The sequence below is a fragment of the Mauremys mutica genome, chromosome 1, assembly GCF_020497125.1.
Source record: "Mauremys mutica isolate MM-2020 ecotype Southern chromosome 1, ASM2049712v1, whole genome shotgun sequence".
NCBI classification, from domain to species: Eukaryota; Metazoa; Chordata; order Testudines; family Geoemydidae; genus Mauremys; species Mauremys mutica.
This window is the reverse complement of record NC_059072.1, coordinates 133,542,694-133,565,504: the sequence shown is the minus strand read 5'-3', so window position 1 is coordinate 133,565,504 and position 22,811 is coordinate 133,542,694. Positions and strand designations below refer to the sequence as shown.

General features: G+C 40.3%; 1 protein-coding gene and 1 pseudogene across 1 annotated transcript in view; one reads left to right on the top strand and one right to left on the bottom strand.

Annotated features, from left to right (window-relative positions):
* The window catches only part of ANO2 (anoctamin 2), a 332,293-nt gene that overhangs the window by 197,754 nt on the left and 111,728 nt on the right, over positions 1 to 22,811 (bottom strand). Inside the window, exons 11-12 of the mRNA XM_044996576.1 lie at positions 6,295 to 6,429; positions 3,193 to 3,353 (exon numbers count right to left, since the gene is read on the bottom strand). Coding sequence (XP_044852511.1) covers positions 3,193 to 3,353; positions 6,295 to 6,429 — 296 coding nt within the window. The remainder of the gene's footprint in view (positions 1 to 3,192; positions 3,354 to 6,294; positions 6,430 to 22,811) is intronic.
* Positions 11,183 to 11,593, top strand: LOC123378099 (annotated as a pseudogene).

Sequence of the window (22,811 nt, the reverse complement as noted above, 5' to 3'; positions counted from 1 at the left end):
TCATGATTTCAGCTATGTACATCTGAAATTTCATAGTATTGTAATTGTAGGGGTCCTGACTCAAAAAGGAGTTGGGGGGGGGGTGTCACAAGTTTATTGTTGGGGGGTTGCGGTACTGCTACCCTTACTTCTGCATTGCTGCTGGCGACGGCACTGCCTTCAGAGCTGGGCAGCTGGAGAGTGGCGGCTGCTGGCTGGGATCCCAGCTCTGAAGGCAGAGCTACCGCCAGCACCAGCGCAGAGTAAGGATGGCATGATATGGTATTGCCACCCTTACTTCTGCACTGCTGCCTGCAGAGCGGGGCCCTCAGTCAGCAGCCCCCACTCTCCAGCCACCCAGCTCTGAAGGCAGTGCAGAAGTAAGGGTGGAAATACCGCAACCCCTCTAAAATAAACTTCTGACCCCTCTGCAACTCCCCTTTCTGTCAGGACCCCCAATTTGAGAAACACTGGTCTCCTCCATGAAATCTGTATAGTATAGGGTAAAAGTACAAAAAAAGACCACATTTCACGGGGGAGACCAGATTTCATGGTCCATGGTGAGTTTTTTATGGCCGTGAATTTGGTAGGTCCCTAGACATACATTTCTAGAGGGAAATCTGGAACTGGGGATGTATTGGGGTCACATGGCAGCATAACCAAGGCTGGTAAGAGCCAAGGTGTAGCTGGAGCAGTCGAGGCTACAGCAACAAGGCATTGTAAAGGACACTCCAGGTTACTAGGCAGGGTTGACATAGCTACTCATTAGTCTGGAATATATTGTACTCTGGCATGTCAGAGAGGGGGTGGTCCTTATGTTCATATCCATAGAAAGTGTCACCTCTTGGAACCATGCTTGATGTAACTGATGAAAGTGCACTGGAATGGGCATACAACCCCAGAGTGCTGAGCTTATTTTATTTCATTTTTCTCATCTAACTCTTCCGCCCAACCTATTGGCATCATCTGCCATATTCAAGCACTGATTGTGCGTATCTATTCTGTCAGGTTGCCAGTGTTGAGACTGAGAGCATTCATTCCTTTGTGGTTTGGACACATTGCAACCTAGATATTCATGGTGAAACTCTGATAGATACAGGTAGTAAATTTACAAGCCTGTGCATTATATAGTCCATAACAGCAGATAAACCCATGACACTTCAGTTTTCATAACACTCAACACAGCTCTAATTTCTAGAGCTATTATTGAGCCACAAACTGGACCAGGTTAACAATGTTATCAACTCTCACAATTTTACTGTGAGCCTCATGATACTTGGTGTGTTTTTCAAAGCCTGAACTCCTCAAGTTGTGTGTTCACATGAGACTCTCATTTTTAAGTAAGCTTCTAGCTGAGTAAAGCTTGAAAATGCTCCCTAAAGGCTCAATTTTTTTTAATTTAATCATTTTAAAGCCAATCTCATAATTTATGGGGCCTCACTCATAATCTTTGATCACTTGGAGTTGGCAATATCGGGTTAATATGGCTGCTTGGCCAAAGTTCTACACTCAGTCTAAGGCTTTCCTGATGCATTTCACAGTTCAGTTTACAGCGGTGCCCTCCAGAGACTGTTTTAAAAGGCCACCACCTCTGTAGCTTTCACAATAAATAAGATCAGTAGTGAGTGACTTTGCAGCAAGGTAAGCAAAATACAATGCATGCAGTTGCCAGGACCTGGGAGAGGCCAACAGCAACGCAAGTAAGGAAGAGGTGTAAAATATTCATTAGTGTCTATGATGCGCTTTGAGATCTTTGGATAGGCAGAGAATTTTTGTTGTTATGGACAAATCTAGTGTGTGAACTGTGATTGTTACATGATATTTGGGGGGGAAATCATGGATGAGTCCTATAAAGTTTTGACAGAGTCATGGAGAAGACTGTCCCACGTGGAATGCGCTCTGTGCTTAAAGGAATCCCATTCCATGTGGAAGGAGACACTTGACAGCCTGCCCAGTACTGTTTCCCAAGCCTTGTGGAACCTGCACAAGGTGCTCTCCATGCAGTCCCCACAGAGGAAAGATGTGAAGACAGAGCAGACTGGGAGCAGTATTAGGCAGGCTAGGGGCATGGGCAGAGGGACTCCTGGGCTGTATGTATTTATATACATATATTATATACAAAACACACACAGCCCATGGCGCTCTCTACCCATTTTTATATACACCCAGCCCCCACCCTGGTGATCATAGAGGATGCCACAGTCAGAGGGAATCCTTGGTAACACAGCTAGCTCCAGTCCTTGGTCAGTGTGACAAAATGGGGGATCTGTCTCTAGCACTTCTGAATTTTAGATAGTTTTATGAAACTGTATCATGCATACTGTGTCATGGAAAGCCTATAGGGATGTGGATTCGACCTGAATTAGCAGGGTTGTGTTAGGTCTCTGCCGGGACAGACACCAGTAAATGAGCAGCACTCAATGATCATCTTTTCAAAGTAAGACACCTTAGGACAATAGGTTTGTTCTATCTTGGAGAAGACACTTCCTACCCTTGTCTGAAGGGAAAGGGGGTTGAGAGCAATGGAAAATTACCAAAAGGCAGAACAAAAGAAGCAGGTGGCCCCAGCAGGAGTCTATAAAGGGACTCACAGGTGGTGGCCGGGGGAGAACTGGAGGAAAGAGCCATTTTGCACCAGACTAAGATGAGAGAGGCTGCTGCAGGGGCAGGAAGGCAAGGAGCAAAGGACCCCTGAGAGAGTTAAACTGTAAACCAGAAGCTTCACACCTTTGGGGTGGAATTCTATGAGAGGGGCGTGTTTAAATGCTGGGGAGTCTGAAGGGTCAGCACTGTATCCAGAGGGGTTAGGTCGCTGGACAGCAAGTTCCGACATTCAGAAAGGGTTGCCAGATAGGACATCTGCATGCTGAGAGTATGTCTAGGGCCTCCAAGATTGGGGTAGTGACTGGACTCTGTTCAGGCTCCTAGAGCTTAAAACACCACTGGGAATTCAGAGCACAGAAGCTTGGATTCCTCTCACCGCAATCCCAGTGGGTGGCCAGGAGGAGGAGGGAATCCAGTCCTCAGCAAAAGCCAGCACCTACTAGCCTTTAGGGGCTTGCTAGCTCCATAAGGCATATGCAGTACATTTAATCCCTTAATGCCCTACACATAATAAAATATTAGTGCTTGACTACTGTACCATCACAGCTTTCCTTTCTGTTATGAGTCCAAAGATCTAATAACATTGCTAACATTCAAAACCATACTCACCCCAGAGAGCCATGAAAATGGAGAAGAAGACTGTTGCAGGGTTGTCAAACAAGTGGCTAGCACGTGCTGTAGCACATGCAGTGCTGAGGTTCCAGTAGTCACAAGACTTGTCACAAAGAGGGCACATGGTGAACGCTTTCTCTTGGTCACACATCTCTATACTATAAATAACAAATGCAAAGATGTCACAATGTATTTCTAATGAAAAGAGGGTGCATCTGTGTTTTGTACTGTAGTGCATTCAGCCATTCACAGCGACTGCATGCTGTAACACAGTGCATGTGCTTGGAGACTTAAGCACATGCAGGTACTGTGCTGAAGGAAAACCAATGCAAAATATTAAACCAATCTGATCGCTAGATTTTATTGGAGAAGAATGACTCACTAAAAATGTATATTAAATATAATTAAAAGAAATCAAAGCGAACACTGACATCCTGAGTCGATGTCCAATTTCAGACACAGGAAATACATATCAGCTTTTGAATGCATGAGAAAAAAAGGATTAAATTTGCAGTAAGGTAAACTCCATGGGACGAATTCTGGCACATATCTCTAACATGTATTAACATCTCAAACAAGAACATGTGCTAAATGCCACGTTAATCTGTGCATGAATCTTGGGCAGAATTATGCGGAATATTTGGCTATGTGCAAATAAGAGGAAGTGTGCTCCACAAATCTGCATAACACCCTATAAAGCTATTAAATGTACCCATGCATGTTAGTTAATCCATTTCACAGATGGAACCGATCACCTGGTTGCTGTGTGCAAAACATTTTGCAGGATATGTTGGGGCAGATTCTCTGCTGATGTAAATTGGCATACCTCCATTGAAGTCAAGAGATTTACACCAGTCAAGACCATCCTTCTGGAAATTAATTCATTTTAACTATGTACAGCTATTTCCAGCCATGACATAGTTAAAATAACACTCTCTTGTTTTGTATTTGAAAAGGCAGCAGAGAGTGGGGCAGATCTATCTTTCCCTTAAATCTCTCTGCAGTTTTGATGTTAGCATAAGATTTGCTTGAGACGGGCACAGCTGATCTCAATTAAAAGTTCATTTAAATCAGGTTAAAAAATCTAAATCAGAAATGTTATCAATCATCATTTACCAATCATTGATAATTGTCTTGATGTTTTTCTGCACAGTAATCATGTTTTAAAACTTGCCAATTTACCTTAGCTAATATAGAAATTACCATACTGGGATCAGACCCAAGGTCCATCAAATCCAGTATCCTATCTCTGATAGTGGCCACTTAATGGTTCCGAGAAAGCTGCAAAAACCCAGCAGTGGTAGTTATGGAACAACCTGCCTGTAGAGAAAGTTTCATCCTAATGCTCATTATTTAGAGGTTGCCTTATGCCCGGAAGCATGAAGAGTTTTATTCCTTCCAAAAATTTTGGTTTTCATTTTATGTGTAGAAACCAAGGATACGGTTAACTCAGTATATGTAGGGAATACCTTGAGAAATCTGCAGACACAGAGGTAATATTAGAATCCAGCATTGTGACTTACAATGGTCATGCTTAAAAAGTGTCAATTTCTTTTGCTAACTATCTAACCATTTCAATGCTTCTTTATTTATTAGCAACTGATAAATAGCAAATTACCAAAAGGTTCCTACTTTTACATTTTTTTCACTGAGAAGTGAGCATTTGCATCTGTATTGACTAAAACCTTCCTTTATTCATAGCCACATCAACAGAAACAAACAAACAAACAATAGTTTGGGGAACCAGGAATTAGGGAATACTGCAGACTCCAAATGTAGAAAAGGCACTGAGCTAAATTTTGATCAAACTACCCATGCAAATAAATTGACTTACAGAGGATTAAGAAAGTGAAATGAAGAACTTTGAAGACAATGGAAATGCTTCCCTTCCATTTACTTCAATGAGCTTTGCACTACAATCTAATCTTGGAAATAAGGGAAGCAGGACTTTGCTTATGTTTATAAACACACTCAATCTGATCAAACTGTCATTATACTAATTTTTAAATTCATCAACTTTGCTATATGTTTAGATAGGGCTAGTCAAAAAATGAAAAAGTAGCTTTACGAAACATTTTCTAATTAAGAAGTTGGGGTTTTTTTGCTTCAGAAGGTTTGAAATGGATCCATTTTTATTTATTTGAAATTTCTCAGTTTTTTCCACTATTCTTTTTTATTGGAAATGTTATTTTTTTCACTTATTGAAAACCTTCAGTGTATGAAAAAAATGATAGATAATGTTTTTGAGAAAGTCTTATTTTTTTTTCAATATCTGCAAAAAAACCCACAATATTTAATGGAAAACTGATTTTTTTTGACAATATCAAAACATTTTTGCAATTTTTTTTGTGGGGGGTTAAATACATTATTAATAGAAAATCTTTTTGTTTAAAACATTTTGACCAGCTCTAATTTTAAATTTTCAAACCATTTATGTAAACAGATTTTATATTGTATTTGAACTGCACCACTTATTCCAAAGGCATCATTGTTTTCAATATACCAAGTTGCAGAACTCTAGATATACACTTGTTATATCTGGAAATCTGTACTAACACAGCTGCAGTTATTTCATTGTGATCCTACATACAAGTAAGAACAATGAAATAATCTTGTTCAGATCAATAAATTTACTCACATGTTTTAGGAGAATGCAATAAACTTACTGAGCATCCTTATTTCAATGACTGCATCTTTGAAGATCCAAATAAACACATTCTATTGCATTGCATTCAAATAGTACACATATGCAAATGCACACATATTGCGTAAGTGTGACATTAGAATGAATTAGACTGGAATATGACCGTGTTTATTTGGCTATTCAATGGTGAAGCTATTGAAATAAATATGCTCAGTAAGTTTATTGCATTCTTGTAAACACACAAAGGAATTTATTTGGTTTGAATAAGATTATTTCATATGTGTAGAATCCTAGTGAAATAAATGCAGCTGTATTATACAGATTTGTTTGTTAATACAGTACTATACAAATGTTCCTCAAACATATTAAAAGTAATTGCAGTTACTGAGGATTAAGTCCAATAACATAATGTTATAAGTATTGAGTAACAAAATACTGTTCACGGACAAGCTTACCTAGGAATGTCACTTTCCATGGTTATACATCCATAAAGAAACACTATAATCCCAACTACTGAAGATGGAATAAGGAATTCTGTATATAAACCCAACCATGCAAAATACAGTCCTATTTTTTCTCCAAAATACTTCCTGAAAAAGAAAAGAAAGAAATATATTTTAAGGGTGTCATCTTCAGCATCATTTACGGATGTGTTTCAAAAATCCCTGCAACTGATATAAGAAATTATAAGAGATGTGTGATGAAATCCTGGCCCTATTGAAGTCAATGGGAATTTTGACATGCCAGGATTTCATTCAGGGTCCTAGCAACAGGCCCACTTCTGCAGTGCTTACCCACACTAATAGTCTTTACTTACCTCAGCAGTCCCAGTATCTTGAATGAGTAAGGGCCATAGGATTAGTCCCTATGTGAATAGGCTGACATCAGAGAGTGTATTTTCAGACTAACAATTTTTAACATGAAAGCAGGACTTTGGGGCACACCCATCACTGGCCTTCAGGTGGAATAAAATATCTCTGACGCACTAACCTGCCTTTACAGTGAGTATGCAAAAGTATACAGTATGGTAGGGAACAGTTAATTGTAGGTAGTGATAAATATTTATTAGTATTCAGCCCGATTTCCTCATGAATCAAACACAACAGGATGTATACCCAGCTCTGATAAAATTTACTGATCATTCCAAAGCACTGTTAGAAGTGATTATAAATATAGTAGAATACTGAGAGTTTCAAAAACTCCAGGGAACTCTGAGAAATCAGGGAGGAGTAGGGAGAGAGACAATATGATGAGATTTAATTAAGATTTTAAAAAACAGTATGCCAAGAAATATCTCACAAGCCAGAAAAACAAAATAAGAGACTGTTGGATAGAAAAGAGTAGTGCAAAAGAGGGTTCTGGGAAAGATATTGCACATTACATTAATTAAATGCAAGTTCTAAGAGTAGTGGTACAAAAAAGCAAATGTAACATTAAAGAGGTAGCATAAGGATATCACATCTAACAAAAGAGAGGCAACAAATGCTCTCTATAAAGCCTTAGCACAGGCATGCTTTCGGCTTGATTCTGACCTCATTTACATTCGATGAGTTTTACCCTGATGTAATTCCACTGATTTTGTTTAAATTGTTCCTGATTTATAGTGCTCTAAACAATATCAAATGCAGGGCCTTGGACTTTTCAGCACACTGAGCACTGATAATTTAGTAGCTTATTCTGCTCCCATTGACGTTAATGGCAAAACTCCACTTGAGCTTATTGACAGTAGGATCGAGCCTTTAGGAAGGGTCACTGCAATCATAAAAGGGTTGTAGAATACGACCAATAAAGACACATTAAGGTAACACATATATAACATCAATAGCCTAGAAAAAATACATCAGAAGGGAATATGATAACTGAAAATATGTTTGAGTGATAATGACGTCAAAGCACGAGGAAATACTTAAGGAAATTAGGAATGGAAAACAAAAACTAATGACCTGAAATGAAAGAAAAGTACACTTAAGTGAAATATAGAATTAGTTAAAACAAATATCTATGTGAGGTAATTTAAGGGGGAGTGGGATGGTTTTACATAAGAACGGCCGTACCGGGTCAGACCAAAGGTCCATCTAGCCCAGTATCCTGTCTACCGACAGTGGCCAATGCCAGGTGCCCCAGAGGGAGTGGACCTAACAGGCAATGATCAAGTGATCACTCTCCTGCCATCCATCTCCATCCTCTGACAAACAGAGGCTAGGGACACCATTCCTTACCCATCCTGGCTAATAGCCATTAATGGACTTAACCACCATGAATTTATCCAGTTCTCTTTTAAACGCTGTTATAGTCCTAGCCTTCACAACCTCCTCAGGTAAGGAGTTCCACAAGTTGACTGTGCGCTGCGTGAAGAAGAACTTCCTTGTATTTATTTTAAACCTGCTGCCTATTAATTTCATTTGGTGACCCCTAGTTCTTGTATTATGGGAATAAGTAAATAACTTTTCCTTATCCACTTTCTCCACATCACTCATGACTTTATATATCGCTCTCATATCCCCCCTTAGTCTCCTCTTTTCCAAGCTGAAGATTTCTAGCCTCTTTAATCTCTCCTCATATGGGACCCGTTCCAAACCCCTAATCATTTTAGTTGCCCTTTTCTGAACCTTTTCTAGTGCCAGTATATCTTTTTTGAGATGAGGAGACCACATCTGTATGCAGTATTCGAGATGTGGGAGTACCATCAATTTATATAAGGGCAATAATATATTCTCAGTCTTATTCTCTATCCCCTTTTTAATGATTCCTAACATCCTGTTTGCTTTTTTGACCGCCTCTGCACATTGCGTGGACATCTTCAGAGAACTATCCACGATGACTCCAAGATCTTTTTCCTGACTTGTTGTAGCTAAATTAGCCCCCATCATATTGTATGTATAGTTGGAGTTATTTTTTCCAATGTGCATTACTTTACATTTATCTACATTAAATTTCATTTGCCATTTTTTGGTGGTGGTGTTCATGATTGGACTCAATATCTAAATACTAGGGCCAATTATTAATAGACAGGAAAAGCATTTTGATGCTATTGATCCAAAACAAAGTGTATGACTACAGTGATATATGAAGTACCACAGCTAGTTACTGTTCTCAGTATTGGTAGATACTATAACATCTGAGATATGAGAGAGCAGATATTTATTAATTTATAAATTGTGTTTTGGATTATTTAACTAAAAAAAACCACACTTTTTTTTTTACTCTTACAGATTCCAAATACTGTATCTCACTACAACCCATCATTTGTGATTTTCAATATGATCCTGCACACCCTTTGTCAAGAGCATGGGAGGTATCTGAATTGATTTTATGAATGTTACCTGCACTTCTGTGGGTTTGGTAGTCCTTTAGTTGCTTCCTAAAGGAAAACTAAGGGTTAAGTCAGTTGCAGGAACCAAAGTCAATGGCTGTAGATGGACCCAGTCACTGATACTTAAATGACAATATGGGTGTCAATTCCCATTGGGAATTAGGCATTTAAATACCTTTGAGGCTATGGGCCTTGGAAACTGTTAAAAGAGCAGCACTGATGCACAGAGAGGGAGAGGGAGGATCTGCAGAGAAGCAACCTATAACCCAGTCCCCAGAAGTGGGAAGGATCCAGGGGTAAGTCAAGCCTATCTAAGGGCTTGGCTACACTTACAAATTTGCAGCGCTGCAGCAGGGTGTGAAAACACACCCTCTGCAGCGCTGCAAATTGCGGCGCTACAAAGCGCCAGTGTAGTCAAAGCCCCAGCGCTGGGAGCCGCGCTCCCAGCGCTGTCCGTTATTCCCCACAGGGAAGTGGAGTACGGACAGCGCTGGGAGAGTTTTCTCCCAGCGCTGGTGCTTTGATTACACTTAGCGCTTCAAAGCGCTGCCGCGGCAGCGCTGCCGCGGCAGCGCTTTGAAATGCAAGTGTAGCCAAAGGTTATGTCTACACTGGATACCTTACAGCAGCACAGTTGTACCACTGCAGCTGCGCCGCTGTAAGGTTTCCTGTGTAGCCACTCTATGACAATAGGAGAGAATTCTCTCTTCAGCATAATTAAACTACCCCCATGAGCAGCGGTAGCTGGCCACACCAGCGCTTCTGAGGGTGAAACTTAGGTTGGTTGGGGGCGTATGACCAACAAAAGTGCTCATGTAGACATAGCCTAAGTCTTGAGAGAAATGCTAAGATTTAGGTAAGAATACTGTGCATGAAGTTCTTTGTTGTTTTAATCCTTTCCTCTCTGATTGTCATGTTCCTATGAATGAATAAACAATATTTTGTTTTGAAGAAACAGTATTTTCATATTGATCAGAACTCCAGAAGGGAAGGCAAAAGCAGTGAGCAAATGCAGTTGGAGGAACTGTTGAGGAAACATGGATGGTAAATAGTGGTGAGTTAACCTGGAGACCAAGTCTAAGAATGAGGAGAATTGCAGGATTCCAGTCTGAGAGAAGAGCAGCACAGGGCTAGTCACTTGACAGAGACCCATGGAGAGACTGAGTGAAAGCTCAAAGGTACAACTCACCCTGAACCATTACAAACATACTCAAATGAAAGGAACTTAATTATGCTAGTTAATCCCTTTCACTTCAGTAGGACAAGCTGCATAAATAAGGATTACTTACATGCATGATTGTTTGTAGGATCCAGCCTCTAAACAGCTTATATGAGTTTACTGGTTAGCATATTACATTTATCCCCCTATAAAATCTACAAACGTTCACACTGCAACTTAGATTGTAAGCTCTTTGGGCCAAGGCCATCTTTTTGTTCTGTGTTTGTACAGCTCCTAGCACAACAGTGGTCACTGGAATACAAATAAATAAATAAGCTATTTAAGTGAGAAATATTACTGTAATTGATAGGGCTATTCATTTGCAGTAGACTTTGTACATGAATCATGCATTTGGCAAGGATTTTGTTTTGGAGTGTATTGCGTATACCTGCTGTTATTTCTGTATAGTTTTATTAAAATTGTGACTAAGAAAAGTATTTTATATAAAGAGAAAAAATATGACTAAATAATGGGTCCAGTCATGGATTTGCCACAAACTTCATATATGGGTCAATATGTAGCTGCACTGCCCCAAGGGCAGATTAGGAAGCAAGGAATCGCTATAAGGCTTCTGGTTTCCCCCTGCTCTTGGAGGGAATGTACCCTGTGTTGGCGATATACCTGGTGCAGCATACTTCCCCTAGGGCACCTGTGCAGATGCTCTCGCAAGCATGCTGGGGTGGGGGGTAGACTCAGTGCTCCATGCACTCCTTGCCCCTTCCCCCCCTACATGCGTGGGTGATATGGGCAGCTGGCACAGCATTCTAAGGGGGCACCTTCCATCCCATTCTGCCCTGTGCAGACATGCAGGATGGGCCACAATCTAACCTTTAAAAGAGCAGAGCGGGCAGCCTTCTATGTTATGGCTGTTGGCTTGAACACGGCCCATAAAGTGGCAAAGAAGGTATCTGAGCCCAGGCAGTGTCAGAGGAGAGATCATCTGACCAAACGCACCAAGTTCATCAGACACAAGATTTGCAAAGTCAGTGGGTTCATGGCTTGTGAGGCTTTCTTTCTATGGGGTTATTAAAACTTTCCAATGATAAATGAAATCTGAAATTCATAAAGAAAAGGGTGGCTTACTCACATCTGTGCCAAGAGAAAGTGAAAAGAGCTCAACAATGTTCTGGCAGCTGGAAGGAAGGCAACTTCCAAGAAGCAGGGAGCTGCACAATGCTCTGTGACTTACAATGTTTTCAAAAAGAAACAAACAAAAAAATGAAAACGGCTATGCCCTATATGAGTACTTGTCCTGTGCTAGTCACCTCAATCTAAGCTCATCAGAGCAGAGGTTGAAATAGTCCAAGGTAGACTGATGATTGTGCTTTGCAGTGTGATGATTTTACAGGCAAGATGGGAGATTATTTAGTCAACATAAGAAATGCTGGAGATACATTCATTCCTTCTATTACAGACTGAGTGCCCCGAACACCCACTGAAAATAAAAAGAGCTGAGGGTGCATAATATTTGGCAGGTGGCATCAAGGGCCTGATCCAACACCCACTGCACTCAAGCTGACTCGTTGCCTTCAGTGGGTGTCAGTCAGATCACACCCCAAGATCCTCACAGGACTGGGCCCTAACAGAGGAAATAACAGAGGCCTCTCAGAGCTCACTGGCACACTCCCATCGGCAGCCAACCAGCTCTCCCTGGCAGGGTTGAGGAAGATAGGGTTGTGACCCTGCCTCCTACCCTGGCCTCAGGTGAGCACAAGGACTGCTACTGTAACCACCACAGGAGGGAAGAGGGTACAAATAGGGGAAGGATACTTTCATGTCCTCAGAACTCTCAGTCACAGTCTGGATTTTAAGCATAATGTAGTTCAATTGAGCAACTCACATATTCCCAGGACCATCCAGTCAAGCAGTGTTATCACAATTCATGGTTCAGGGTATAAAAGAAAGGGAATGAGAAAAAAAACAACCCCCCTTCCCCCACCTCTGAACCATTTAAGACCCAGCCAGTCCTTGAGGAGAGATATTTAACTGGGTGGATCTCTGGTCTAATCCTGTCTCTGATTGGGCCATGATGCCAGTCTCCATCGCCTACTTGATACATTTGCAAACAAGCACCTTTGTGCTTCCTCCCATGTTGCTCCTCATGCTTGTGGGGAACTCTCCATAAACATCCACAGAGCTGCCTCCTCCTTCAAATGCCTCCTTTACCAAGATGCCTATGATAAAACCTGACAATGTTTAGGCCGGTACTATGCTGAGATGACTGCCTGTCATGCTGACCAATATTATCTCATTGTTTCCTTGTGCTCCCACCTATATCAATCTGTTGTCTCCTGTCTTATGCTTACATTGTACATTTTTTGGGGCAGTGACTATTTTGCTTTTTGTACAGCATCTAGCACAATGGGGTCATGGTTTATGACAAGGATTCCTAAGCACTACCACTACCACACACTAACACAAGGCATTGATTATACTTGTAAATGTCTGATTTCATACAAAAATACATCAAAGCTTTTTTTTTTTAGTTAACTTAGTATACTAAGTTCTTTCTAAAGCTAAGCATTTGTAACTATACTTACTAAACTAACATTGCAGATTATAAAGAAAACCACAGTACCTGATTTTAAGAATAAGTACTGGCTAGAAATGTGTGTGCTGGATGGTGGTGGTAGGATGTGTGTGTTGAGGGATGTTTACAGGTGACCTCATGTAAATACCAATGGCCTGGACTCTTCTCTCACTTACACAGCTGTAAAAACAGTGTTACTCCATTGACTGTAATGGGAGTGCTCTTGATTTACTCTGTTGCAGAGCAAGAGGAGAAACAGACTGGGTTTTGTTATATCACATCTCTATCTTGGCATAATTTACACCTGGTTCATATATATCCAGAAACAGCTAAGGGCCAAATCCCCCCATTTGCCGTACACGGGCACAGATTGGTTGGGGGTGCAGGGAGAGGTTGAAAGAAGCAGATCATGATTCATGCGTAACATATAAAAGGGTACTGAGAGGTAAGCCCATCTTCTGAAGTGGGGTGTTCTTTATAGCCATCAAAGCAGTCGCCATTCAAAGAGAAGTGTCTCTCTCACATACATAAATGCAGCTAGTACATCTGCTCCCATCAGCCGCCAGCAGTAGCTGACTTGGCTAAGGAACTCACGCTGTTCTTGATGAAAGAAGTAGTTAACACACTCCACGCTGTGCTGGCTTGAGCTGAAACATTGTGGCTTGCACTTAGGAAGCTGTTTCAAATGCTTGTGGAATGGCCACTGACAAACCACTGACTTCCTGTCCAACGGTAATGACTCTAATGAAGAAGTGAGCCTTGAACACCTGGTCCTGAGAGGAACAAAGTATCAACAGTTCCCACAGAAGCTGAATAGAAGGTGCAGATTCTCAGCACCTCTGAGGACCAAGCCCTAAGTAAACAAAACAAGAGAAGAAACTGCAGAAAGTGTATCGACTGTCATGGCAAATTTACTACAAAAAGTATTGTGAAGGCTGCATTCAAAATGTTTATTCAGTCCCCATATATTTGAACCAGACATCTGTGATACACTTTTGTCTATTATGTTGGTTTGGCAACAAGACATAGAATAACTGGTAATTAAATACAAAAGATGCATGTTGGCCATAATGCTTTGTTGCCAAGTTATGCAACTTATAAATAGATCAGATTTGAAGAAGAAGAAAAAATGCCTCATAACCGTGCACAACCAAGTGTGGGCTACGTGGAATGCGAATAAAGTAGAGTGATGTGTGACATGTTTGGAAAAGAATTTCCTAGTGTTTTAGAAGCAAAGTTAAAAAGACAAAGAAAAGACACTGTAGCCACTGAGTCACCTAGCTGGGAAGACTATTCAATTTTTTCATTGCTATGTCCCAATCTAGCCCATTTGTTGTTTCACATCTTTCTCTCTGTCTCTCTCACACATTCATATTTGCAATGTTAGCCTTCCCAGTCATACAACTGCCTACTGAATGAAAATCACCCTTGTGCAGATGCCTAGTGCAAGTCCCATGCCCCACGCAATCCTTCAAAATAAGTCTATTCTAATAGGGTGTTGATAAAATTTTCACATATGTGCCTACTGGGAAAAGGAAAACAGTTCACCCAGAGACAAATTCTGCCTGCAGTTATACCAAGGAAAACTCAGAGTAACTGCATAGATTTCACTGGAGTTATTTCAGATTTACAGCAGTGTAAATGAGAGCAGAATTAAGCTTGTTGGATATGGAGGTTATTTTTCATGTTCTGCTGTTACAACATGTGTGAGAAAGACTCCTTTTCATTACAGCATTGTTAAAATAACAGTATTTTCCCCTGTGATGAAATGTCAACTTCAAAGTGCTTGCGCCCAACATGAATGAGCGATTCCTGATAAAGCTCCTGTGTGATTTGCTACAGACTGTACAGCAAGTCAGCATGGCAGAGTCAGGAACAGAACCCAGCTCTTCTGACTCCACAAAGTACAGTAACAATCCATTCCGGTCAACTCACCCACCTACACATACTACCAAATGAAGCCATCTGGGAGCCTGCAAAGGCTCCGGGCAAAGAGTAACCCCCTTCAGAACAATCAGTCAAGAGACTAGAAAGGAATTGCATGGAAGTGACAAGAGGAGGATGAAAACAACTCTGGGATCTCAGCTAAATACTAACAAACTGCAGCGTGAGACAGGAAAGAAGCATATTAGAAGGGCAAGTTAGTGCTGTGAACAAAAAAGAGTTCCTCTGTCCATAGCAAAAGCACAAAAATTATTCCTAAACAAGTGGACTCAGCAGCTCAGTACACAGGGGCAGGGAGGCTGTGCAAATATTTCCTTCTTTAGTAGCTTGTTGTGTCCCTGGATTCAAATACCAAAGAGTGTGAAGTGGTTGAGTGCAGTGTAGTATTTAGCCAAAACAGGCCCTGACTCTCTCGAAACCCAGCCCAAATTCACCAGCTTTGATGTACCTCTCCATTAATCTGGCACCCTAGCAGGTTTGTAACTACACCCAATCCCTGAGGGCTGTCTCTAACTTGCATCTAGGTGCTCATGCCCATGCCCACAGGCTGCCACTTGCCCACCCTGAAACATGGGCTTTGCAGGGAAGAGGGCTCAGATCTAGCAGAGCCAGCTTTGTGCCTGATACAGGCCTCCTGCACCAGGTGTATTCCTAGGAGGGGCTGTTCAGGTGCTTTGCAGCCCTTTTGCACCAGAGAATTCACTACCACTACCCACAGGACAACAACCAATCTGGCCCCTTTTACTTGTAAGTAGAATTGATCAAAATGCAGAAAGAGAAGAGCATAGGTGCTGGAACTAGGGGTGCTGCCACACCCCCTTGCTTGAAGTGGATTCCATCATATACAGGGTTACAGTTTGGTTCAATGGCTCTCAGCACCCCCACTATACAAAGTGTTCCAGCACCCCTGGAGAAGAGCCGCTTAAGGGAGCTTCCTTAGTTAAGGATTTGTTTGAAACCTGTCATACTTGTTGTCTCTTCCTTTGAAATCAGATGCCTGTCGTTTAACTGGAGACATTCAAGGATCAGTCCAATCTGTGCTTAAATTGCCACCAGCAGTGGAATAAACTTCCTCAGAAGCTAAATCCTAAAAGGCATTTATGCTGCCTTATCTCCCCAGTCCCTTGGTTGTGCTGCAAAAGTAACTAATATTTAAAACTTAATAATAAGGAAATATTGATGGGGAGAAAGTGTCCAGTTCACAGACCCTCACATGAATTAATGTATGAAACACGGGAAAAATTGCAATGGAGTAAAAAAAATACAGAGTTTTCAGTGTTACAAAATAAACTAAGTATAAATGATCCATTATAGAAACTAAAGAAATAGACTGATGGTAGAACGATGGCACCTTTTCATTTGTAAAGATAATAGTCTTTCCCTACTTCATAGAAGCACTGTGAGTAAAAGTTAATTATTGTTTGTGAATTGAATAGTTTACAATGGTAAAAGAAGATCATACAAATAGCTACTAGATACAACATGAATGTAGTGTACAATGACATAGAGATGATAAAGTGGCCACACAAAATAATAGTGATATTTACCCTTTGATATTTTTAAAGGAAATAAATCCCTGATCATGTTAGATTATCAATTTGCAGATTGGTCTGTGAGGCTACTGGCCCACAGAAGCTCTGCACACCTCCCAGGCTATGCAGTCATGAAGGATCCATCCTTTATTTCTATCAAGATATTTTCCTATTAGTAGCAGCCATGCAATGTCAGAGCTGTCCGAAGCCAGTGATGGACACTCAGAGTAGCACCTGACATCTGAACATCCAGAAATTTCTCTAGCTCCCCCTTTCCTACCCTTCCTCTGCTGGAGGTGGGACAGCTAAATCTTTGTTTGCAAACAAATCAAAAACCAACATTCTTATCTACTGAGCCCATGAAGATTGCCTGGGGAGGGAGAAACTATTTCACCTTTCGGTTGCAGTAATTCTTATTTCCCTAGCAAAGGAAGCCCTGTATAAGGAGTATAAGAAGTTAATTTAGATCATGATGAATTTCCTTCTTCTCCTACACTCAGCTGTACAGTACCCTACAACAGAGTCTTAATTTTCCTTCTTTTTAGTATTGTATAGTGAATAAGCCTTTCCTTTGGACTGGGGAACATGCCATGTACCTACTTGCTCTCACATGTCCTGTTGGTTGCTTTTCCTGGCACACTTTCCCTTCTGCATCATTGATGTGCAACGTACATGGGCTTTGCACACTCACGGAGTGAGAGATCAGTGAAAGCTGTGCTACTTTGTCACTTATGCCTCTTTTCTGATGCCGCTTACACCCAGTCTTATACCATCATTCACATCGGCTGGACCCCCAGAGCCACATATAAAACCCACGTGCTGATTTCTCTTTTCATAACATTAAGAAAATCTTCACTTTGTCCTGAATTTCAGGAGCCATTTCAAATTCAATATTTATCCTCTTCATATCGTAAATCTTGCTGCAAGTGCACAGTTAGCTCGATGTATCAGTTTCTTTCATAGGACACTGTAAGCAGCATTTGTTGTAAGAGGCATATATTGCCAAACAAGATACCATCTAGTGGCTAACATAGAGCTTTGTTGTTCCCCAGAAAAGCTTTAGAAACAGGAAATATTAACATCTAGCATGATAGGGCTACTCAAAGTTTCATCCAATGTTGCCAAATGTCATAATTTATCAGTCTCATAATATATGGTGCTTTTTTAAAGCCCCAGCAACTAGAGTCCTGTGAGAACATGAGAATATCAGCTTTTATTATTTTTTTAAAGGTAACGTTCTTGTCCTTGTAGTTTCAGAGAAAAGCTTGAAAATGTGATCTGAATGCACCATAATGGCTCAAAAACTAGAAGGTAAAGGAAAAGAACCTAAAATTAGCAGGGTTTTTTGTTTGGTTGGTTGGGGGGTTTTGGTTTGTTTGTTTTTAATCTCATGAGTTTTAAGCAAATCTCATGACTTTTGAAAAGCTGGCAGTTGCCATACTGTTTACCAGAGCTGCCCCAATCCTAGCTGTTTCTTCAGTTGCCACAGTTCTGTGATGAAAGCATGACATGACAACAAAAATGTACTTACTCAGCAATGCAATACCAGTTTCCTATTAAAGATTCAAGGGCAATCTCTATGGGCCAAATCCAGACCCACTCTTATAAGGGAGTCTGGGACGTGTTACATGGGAGTATGTTGTGAATTAGCATCTTAGTCTATGTATGCTGAACCCACACTGCACTGATCATATTCCAAAGGAGGGCAAGCCAGAACAGAGGATGGCACAAGTAGGCAGCAGCCCTGCAATTGCAGTAACTTTCATGAAATTGCTATGGAGAAAGAGGAAGCGTTATGGGTCCATGAGGTTTACCACAGAAAATAATTCTTTTAACTTTCCAGTCAGGGGTGCCCAGGGGAATTGCTGGGAATCTGAAGGATCTTTCCCACATCACTCATCTCTCTCCATCTGGAGAAAAATTCCCCCTGAAATGTCTGTTGTTCTCCAGGGTTGACAGTGCCATTTTGGAATGTGCTGTAAGGGTTGTTTGGTGTTGTTAAAGTTCCTCCAGAGCTGATAGGCACCTCTCAAATCTGCCTCCTTACTCCCTTGCACAGTTCCAGTGCCTCTTCAACATTATTCCCAAGGATTGCCTGGGGCACATAGTCATAGAGGCTATGCATGGGATTTTCAAAAATAGCTAAGTGATTTGGGAACACAAGTCCTGTTGACTTTCAATGGACTTGTGCTACTCAGTCACTTAGACCCAGAGCCACAAAGATATTTAGGGACCTAACTCCCACTTAAATCAATGGGAGTTAGGTGCCTACATCCTTCTGAGGATCTGAGCTTTGTTGCTTTTGAAAATCACACCCAAAGAGTATAAACTGTTGATAGTACTGAGGGCATCCTTCTGCATAAGAAAAATGCCCATCAGCAGGCAGAGGTCTGCTTTTATCTCACTGTTGAAACATAGGCCAAGAGCTTTCAATTTCCATCTGGCCTGCAAGGTGAACTCCAGTAAATAACACTGAGTTTCTGCAAAGAAAAACATACAACCACTTCCTATAGGACAGGTGGAACTCTGGAAATAAATGATTGTATGTAAAAGTTTGCTGTTTTATCTCACTCCAGAGCCAAGTGCCTGTGCCTAGGTGAATACATGAGGCCAAATGCCGCATGGATTTACACATCATGTGCAAATCCCTCTGGGTATCAAAGCAGTGCAAAATTTAGCCCTATGGCTAGAAGCTCTAGAGGAGGAGAGCTCTGCATTGGGGAAAAAAGTGGTGAAAGGGAGAAAGAAGAGAGTGTTGCCATAGAAAGTGTCATTTGCATAGTCTACCTACCCACAATTCCTCTAGTGATACTTGGGAAGTTAGCATAACTAAACACTTGGGTTTTGGAGGGTAGTGATCTCTGAGAGAGGCTTGAGAGGGGGAAAAAGCTCTTTGTGGCAAAGAGATAATTTCCAAGTAGCTATACTGCTCAAGAATCCTAAGTACAGCTGGGTGATTTTTTTCAGATGAATAGTTTATTCACCAAGAGATGCAATTTCGGCAGTCCTGAAACTATTTGCAAATTTGGCCAGATTTGTTTTGAGTGGGAAAAACTTTTCCTAGGCCAGCAAAAATGTATTAAAAATACACTTGTTTTCTAAGTGGAGATATAGCCTAAGGTCCACGAACAGACTAGAATGGCTCTTAATAGCCGATTACTCCCTATTTCCCTCCTCAAAAATGCAAATTTTCCTTTTTGATTAAAAAAAGAAGACGACAACAGATATGAAAGACAAAATATGAATTCTGGTGCCTACATTTAAGCACCCAAGTCTGAACATTTTGCCCTAATACCTAAATAAGAAAATGAGGCCTGTAAAGTGCTTGTATCCTAGAGCTAGGGTTCAATTCAATTAGTATTTGTGTTTAGACTGTCTGTTATTTCTTATGTATACATGTACCCAGAGATTGGGTGTTGCTCATATTTTACAAATTCAGTTTCAGATCTATCTGTATTGTGCATTCCCTTAAAGCCCTTTCACGGAAACCAAGCTGATGCAGATTAGAAATGTGTAATATCTACCCTGTTCTCTTTCACTGAACCCCTCTGTTCATTGATTTACAATAAACTGCATTTTCACTGTCCCCCAAGGGTGTGCACAAGGCCAGAGCAGAGTCCTTTCACTGACTGTAATATAGAAGTGAATGGACCTGTAAGTTAATGTTTCAATGGCCCACTTTTTATTTCTTTTTCCTTTAAGAAAATGAAAATGTTCAACAGAAGCCAAGTTCAATGACTGGTTATGCAATTAGCTATCTCCCAGGACATTTGACCTCAAAAATGGACCTGGCCTGTGCCAAGAATGAGTGTAGCAAAAATGAAATCCCTAACATTAGTTCCAGCTACAAGTATGCGTCACTTGGAAACTGGGAGCATTCCAAGGGCTAAAAGTGAGTTAACTGGAGGATAGAGGTGTTTCATGTTCATCACATATAGCATTAATCCAGCAGTTGAAGAGTTAACTGTCTCCCAGCATAGGCATCTGGGATTTGGTGTGTTCCTATTACTTGGAACTGAAAGGAAATAGGGAAAAGAAAATACATAGTTGCAACTGGTGTTCTAGGCTACACTTGAATTTAATTAATGTAATTAACATTGTGTTTGTAGGTTTTTTTCCATCAATATGTTTCAGTACAGTTGTTAATATATATGCATTGCAGGTTCAAATCAGTCAAAACAGGTTTTGCATATAAAGCAAAATTAATATAATTGTCACCATTAATCAAAAATTGGGATTCAAACATGTTAAACTACATGGTATTAGCAGAAACATAAAACAAGTTTTGAACCTGGTAGTCCAATCAAGTTGAAGTAAAAAAGTCACAATGAATATAAATCAAACCTCCGTGAAACTACCCTATTTCTCTACCTGATGTGACAGAAACTAGGCGTCTACAAAATTTATTAAGCCCACTCATGTATCATTTCACCCCCCACTAACAATGGCTCCTTCTTCCACTGGGAATAAACATTCATGCCTGAAACTTGAACTCAGATCCCTTCATAGTACGACTGTAGAAAAAATTATGTCTAGTAAAAAGAGAAAAAAGGAAGTAGTCCTGTGTATACATGTTGTAACCTATACGTCACCTGGAACATAAAATCCACATTTATTTTAGTCATAGTGGACAGTGAAACACTCAAGAAAAGTATGGAAGATAAAAGTTAGGAATATCTTCTCCATGAGAACAAAGAACCAATTGCACATGTCCAAACCCTTTATTTTGTTCTCAAAGTTTAAAACCACAGAATTCCTATGAAATCACAGCAGTGATGTGAAAGAGCACTCTGGGAACTGACAAAACCAAGATCCAAATTAAGATGTAGTGTAAGCTGCAGAACTGCAAAGAATGTACATTAGCTCTAATTCTGGTATAGCTTTAAAATTCCCATGACCAGCAACCATTTATCTTTTTAAACCCGAACAACCTTTATTCAGGTCATGTTGGCAGCTGTCATCATGTTTTGTACTGTGAGAGCTTATCCATACAATACTGGAGCCTGGCTTGGTATTAAGCAGAATGTATGCAAACCCCACACGAAGATTTGGCTAACAATGGTTAGAAAGGGAGATTTTTGAAGGCACAAATGGAAGTTGGAGGCCTAACTACCACTGACTTTCAATAAGAACGATGGGCCTAACTGTAATTTGTACCTTCGAAATATCTCTCCCATAACAAGTAGTAATTCTGGTCATGTTATCAGTTGTATGAGTAAACTTTTGAAAAGTGAGATAGAGTATTTTAACATTAGGGTAAAGTAATAAATGCATTTTACACAGTGGTAGGGATCATTAATATTAATAAAATTAATGACAGGGCTTTACTCACTCTGGTGAACAATTACTCATGTGAGCATACCCACTGGCTTCAAAGGGACTACCTGAGTAAGTGCTTCCTCATATTGATAAGGGTGGAACAATCTAACCCACAGCTGGAGCTGAACTACATTATTCATAGTGAAAAATTTACTTGGCAAATGACTAGCCCATTTTTTCTTTTCACACATTATCCACAAATAGACTGGGTTTAACTTATTTATTTTTTTACTGGACAAACATTTTATGTGAACATACTTCAAGCCTAGAGGTCATAGGTGAACCTTTCTCTTAGTTTGGCATTTGAGATGGTCTGACTGGTCCCTTATGTCATGAAAAGCTGGTCCAATAAAGAGAAACATTTGGCAATTTTTTAAAAGATTTTTTTCCAAAACTTTTTTTTAAATTCAAAATTTCATTGAAATGCTAAGATTCAGAACATGTTGATCAGCTCAAATCACATGACATTATTTCTGCTCCCTGACTGGATGACTGAAACTTTACATAAAAACGAAGAGGGAAATTAAAGTAATTGCATAGATTCTACGGTCAGAAGGGATCATGCTGATCATCTAGTCTGTCTTCCTTTCTAACACAGGGCACAGAACTTCCCCCAAATAATTCCTAGAGCAGATCTTTTAGAATAAGACATCCAATCTTGAATTAAAAATGGTCAGTGATGGAGAATCCACTTCGGTAACTTGTTCCAATGTTAATGGTTAACTTCACAACTACCAGACAAACACTTCTGGGTTAAACTTCATGGAAACACATTCTCCTGATTATTCACCAAAATTTCACTTTCAGTGAACATTCTTACAAAAAAAGTTCACTCATATGAATGTGCAAATACATTTCTTTTATTTGAATAAATTTGTGCAAACGCTTTTGTGAAGCACTGTGTTTGTCCAGGATTAGATATAATGCAAAATGAGAGAGATAGTGATGGGTTGATGCATTCTACTTGTTATATGTTATTACTAGATCTAATAGAAAAGGATACTAAGAGATACTGAGAATAGCAAGCAAAGGACCAGAGTCCTTAGCTGGTGTGAATCAATGGAACTACGCAGATTTATACCAGCTGAGAATCTGTCCACACATTATTTTCATCA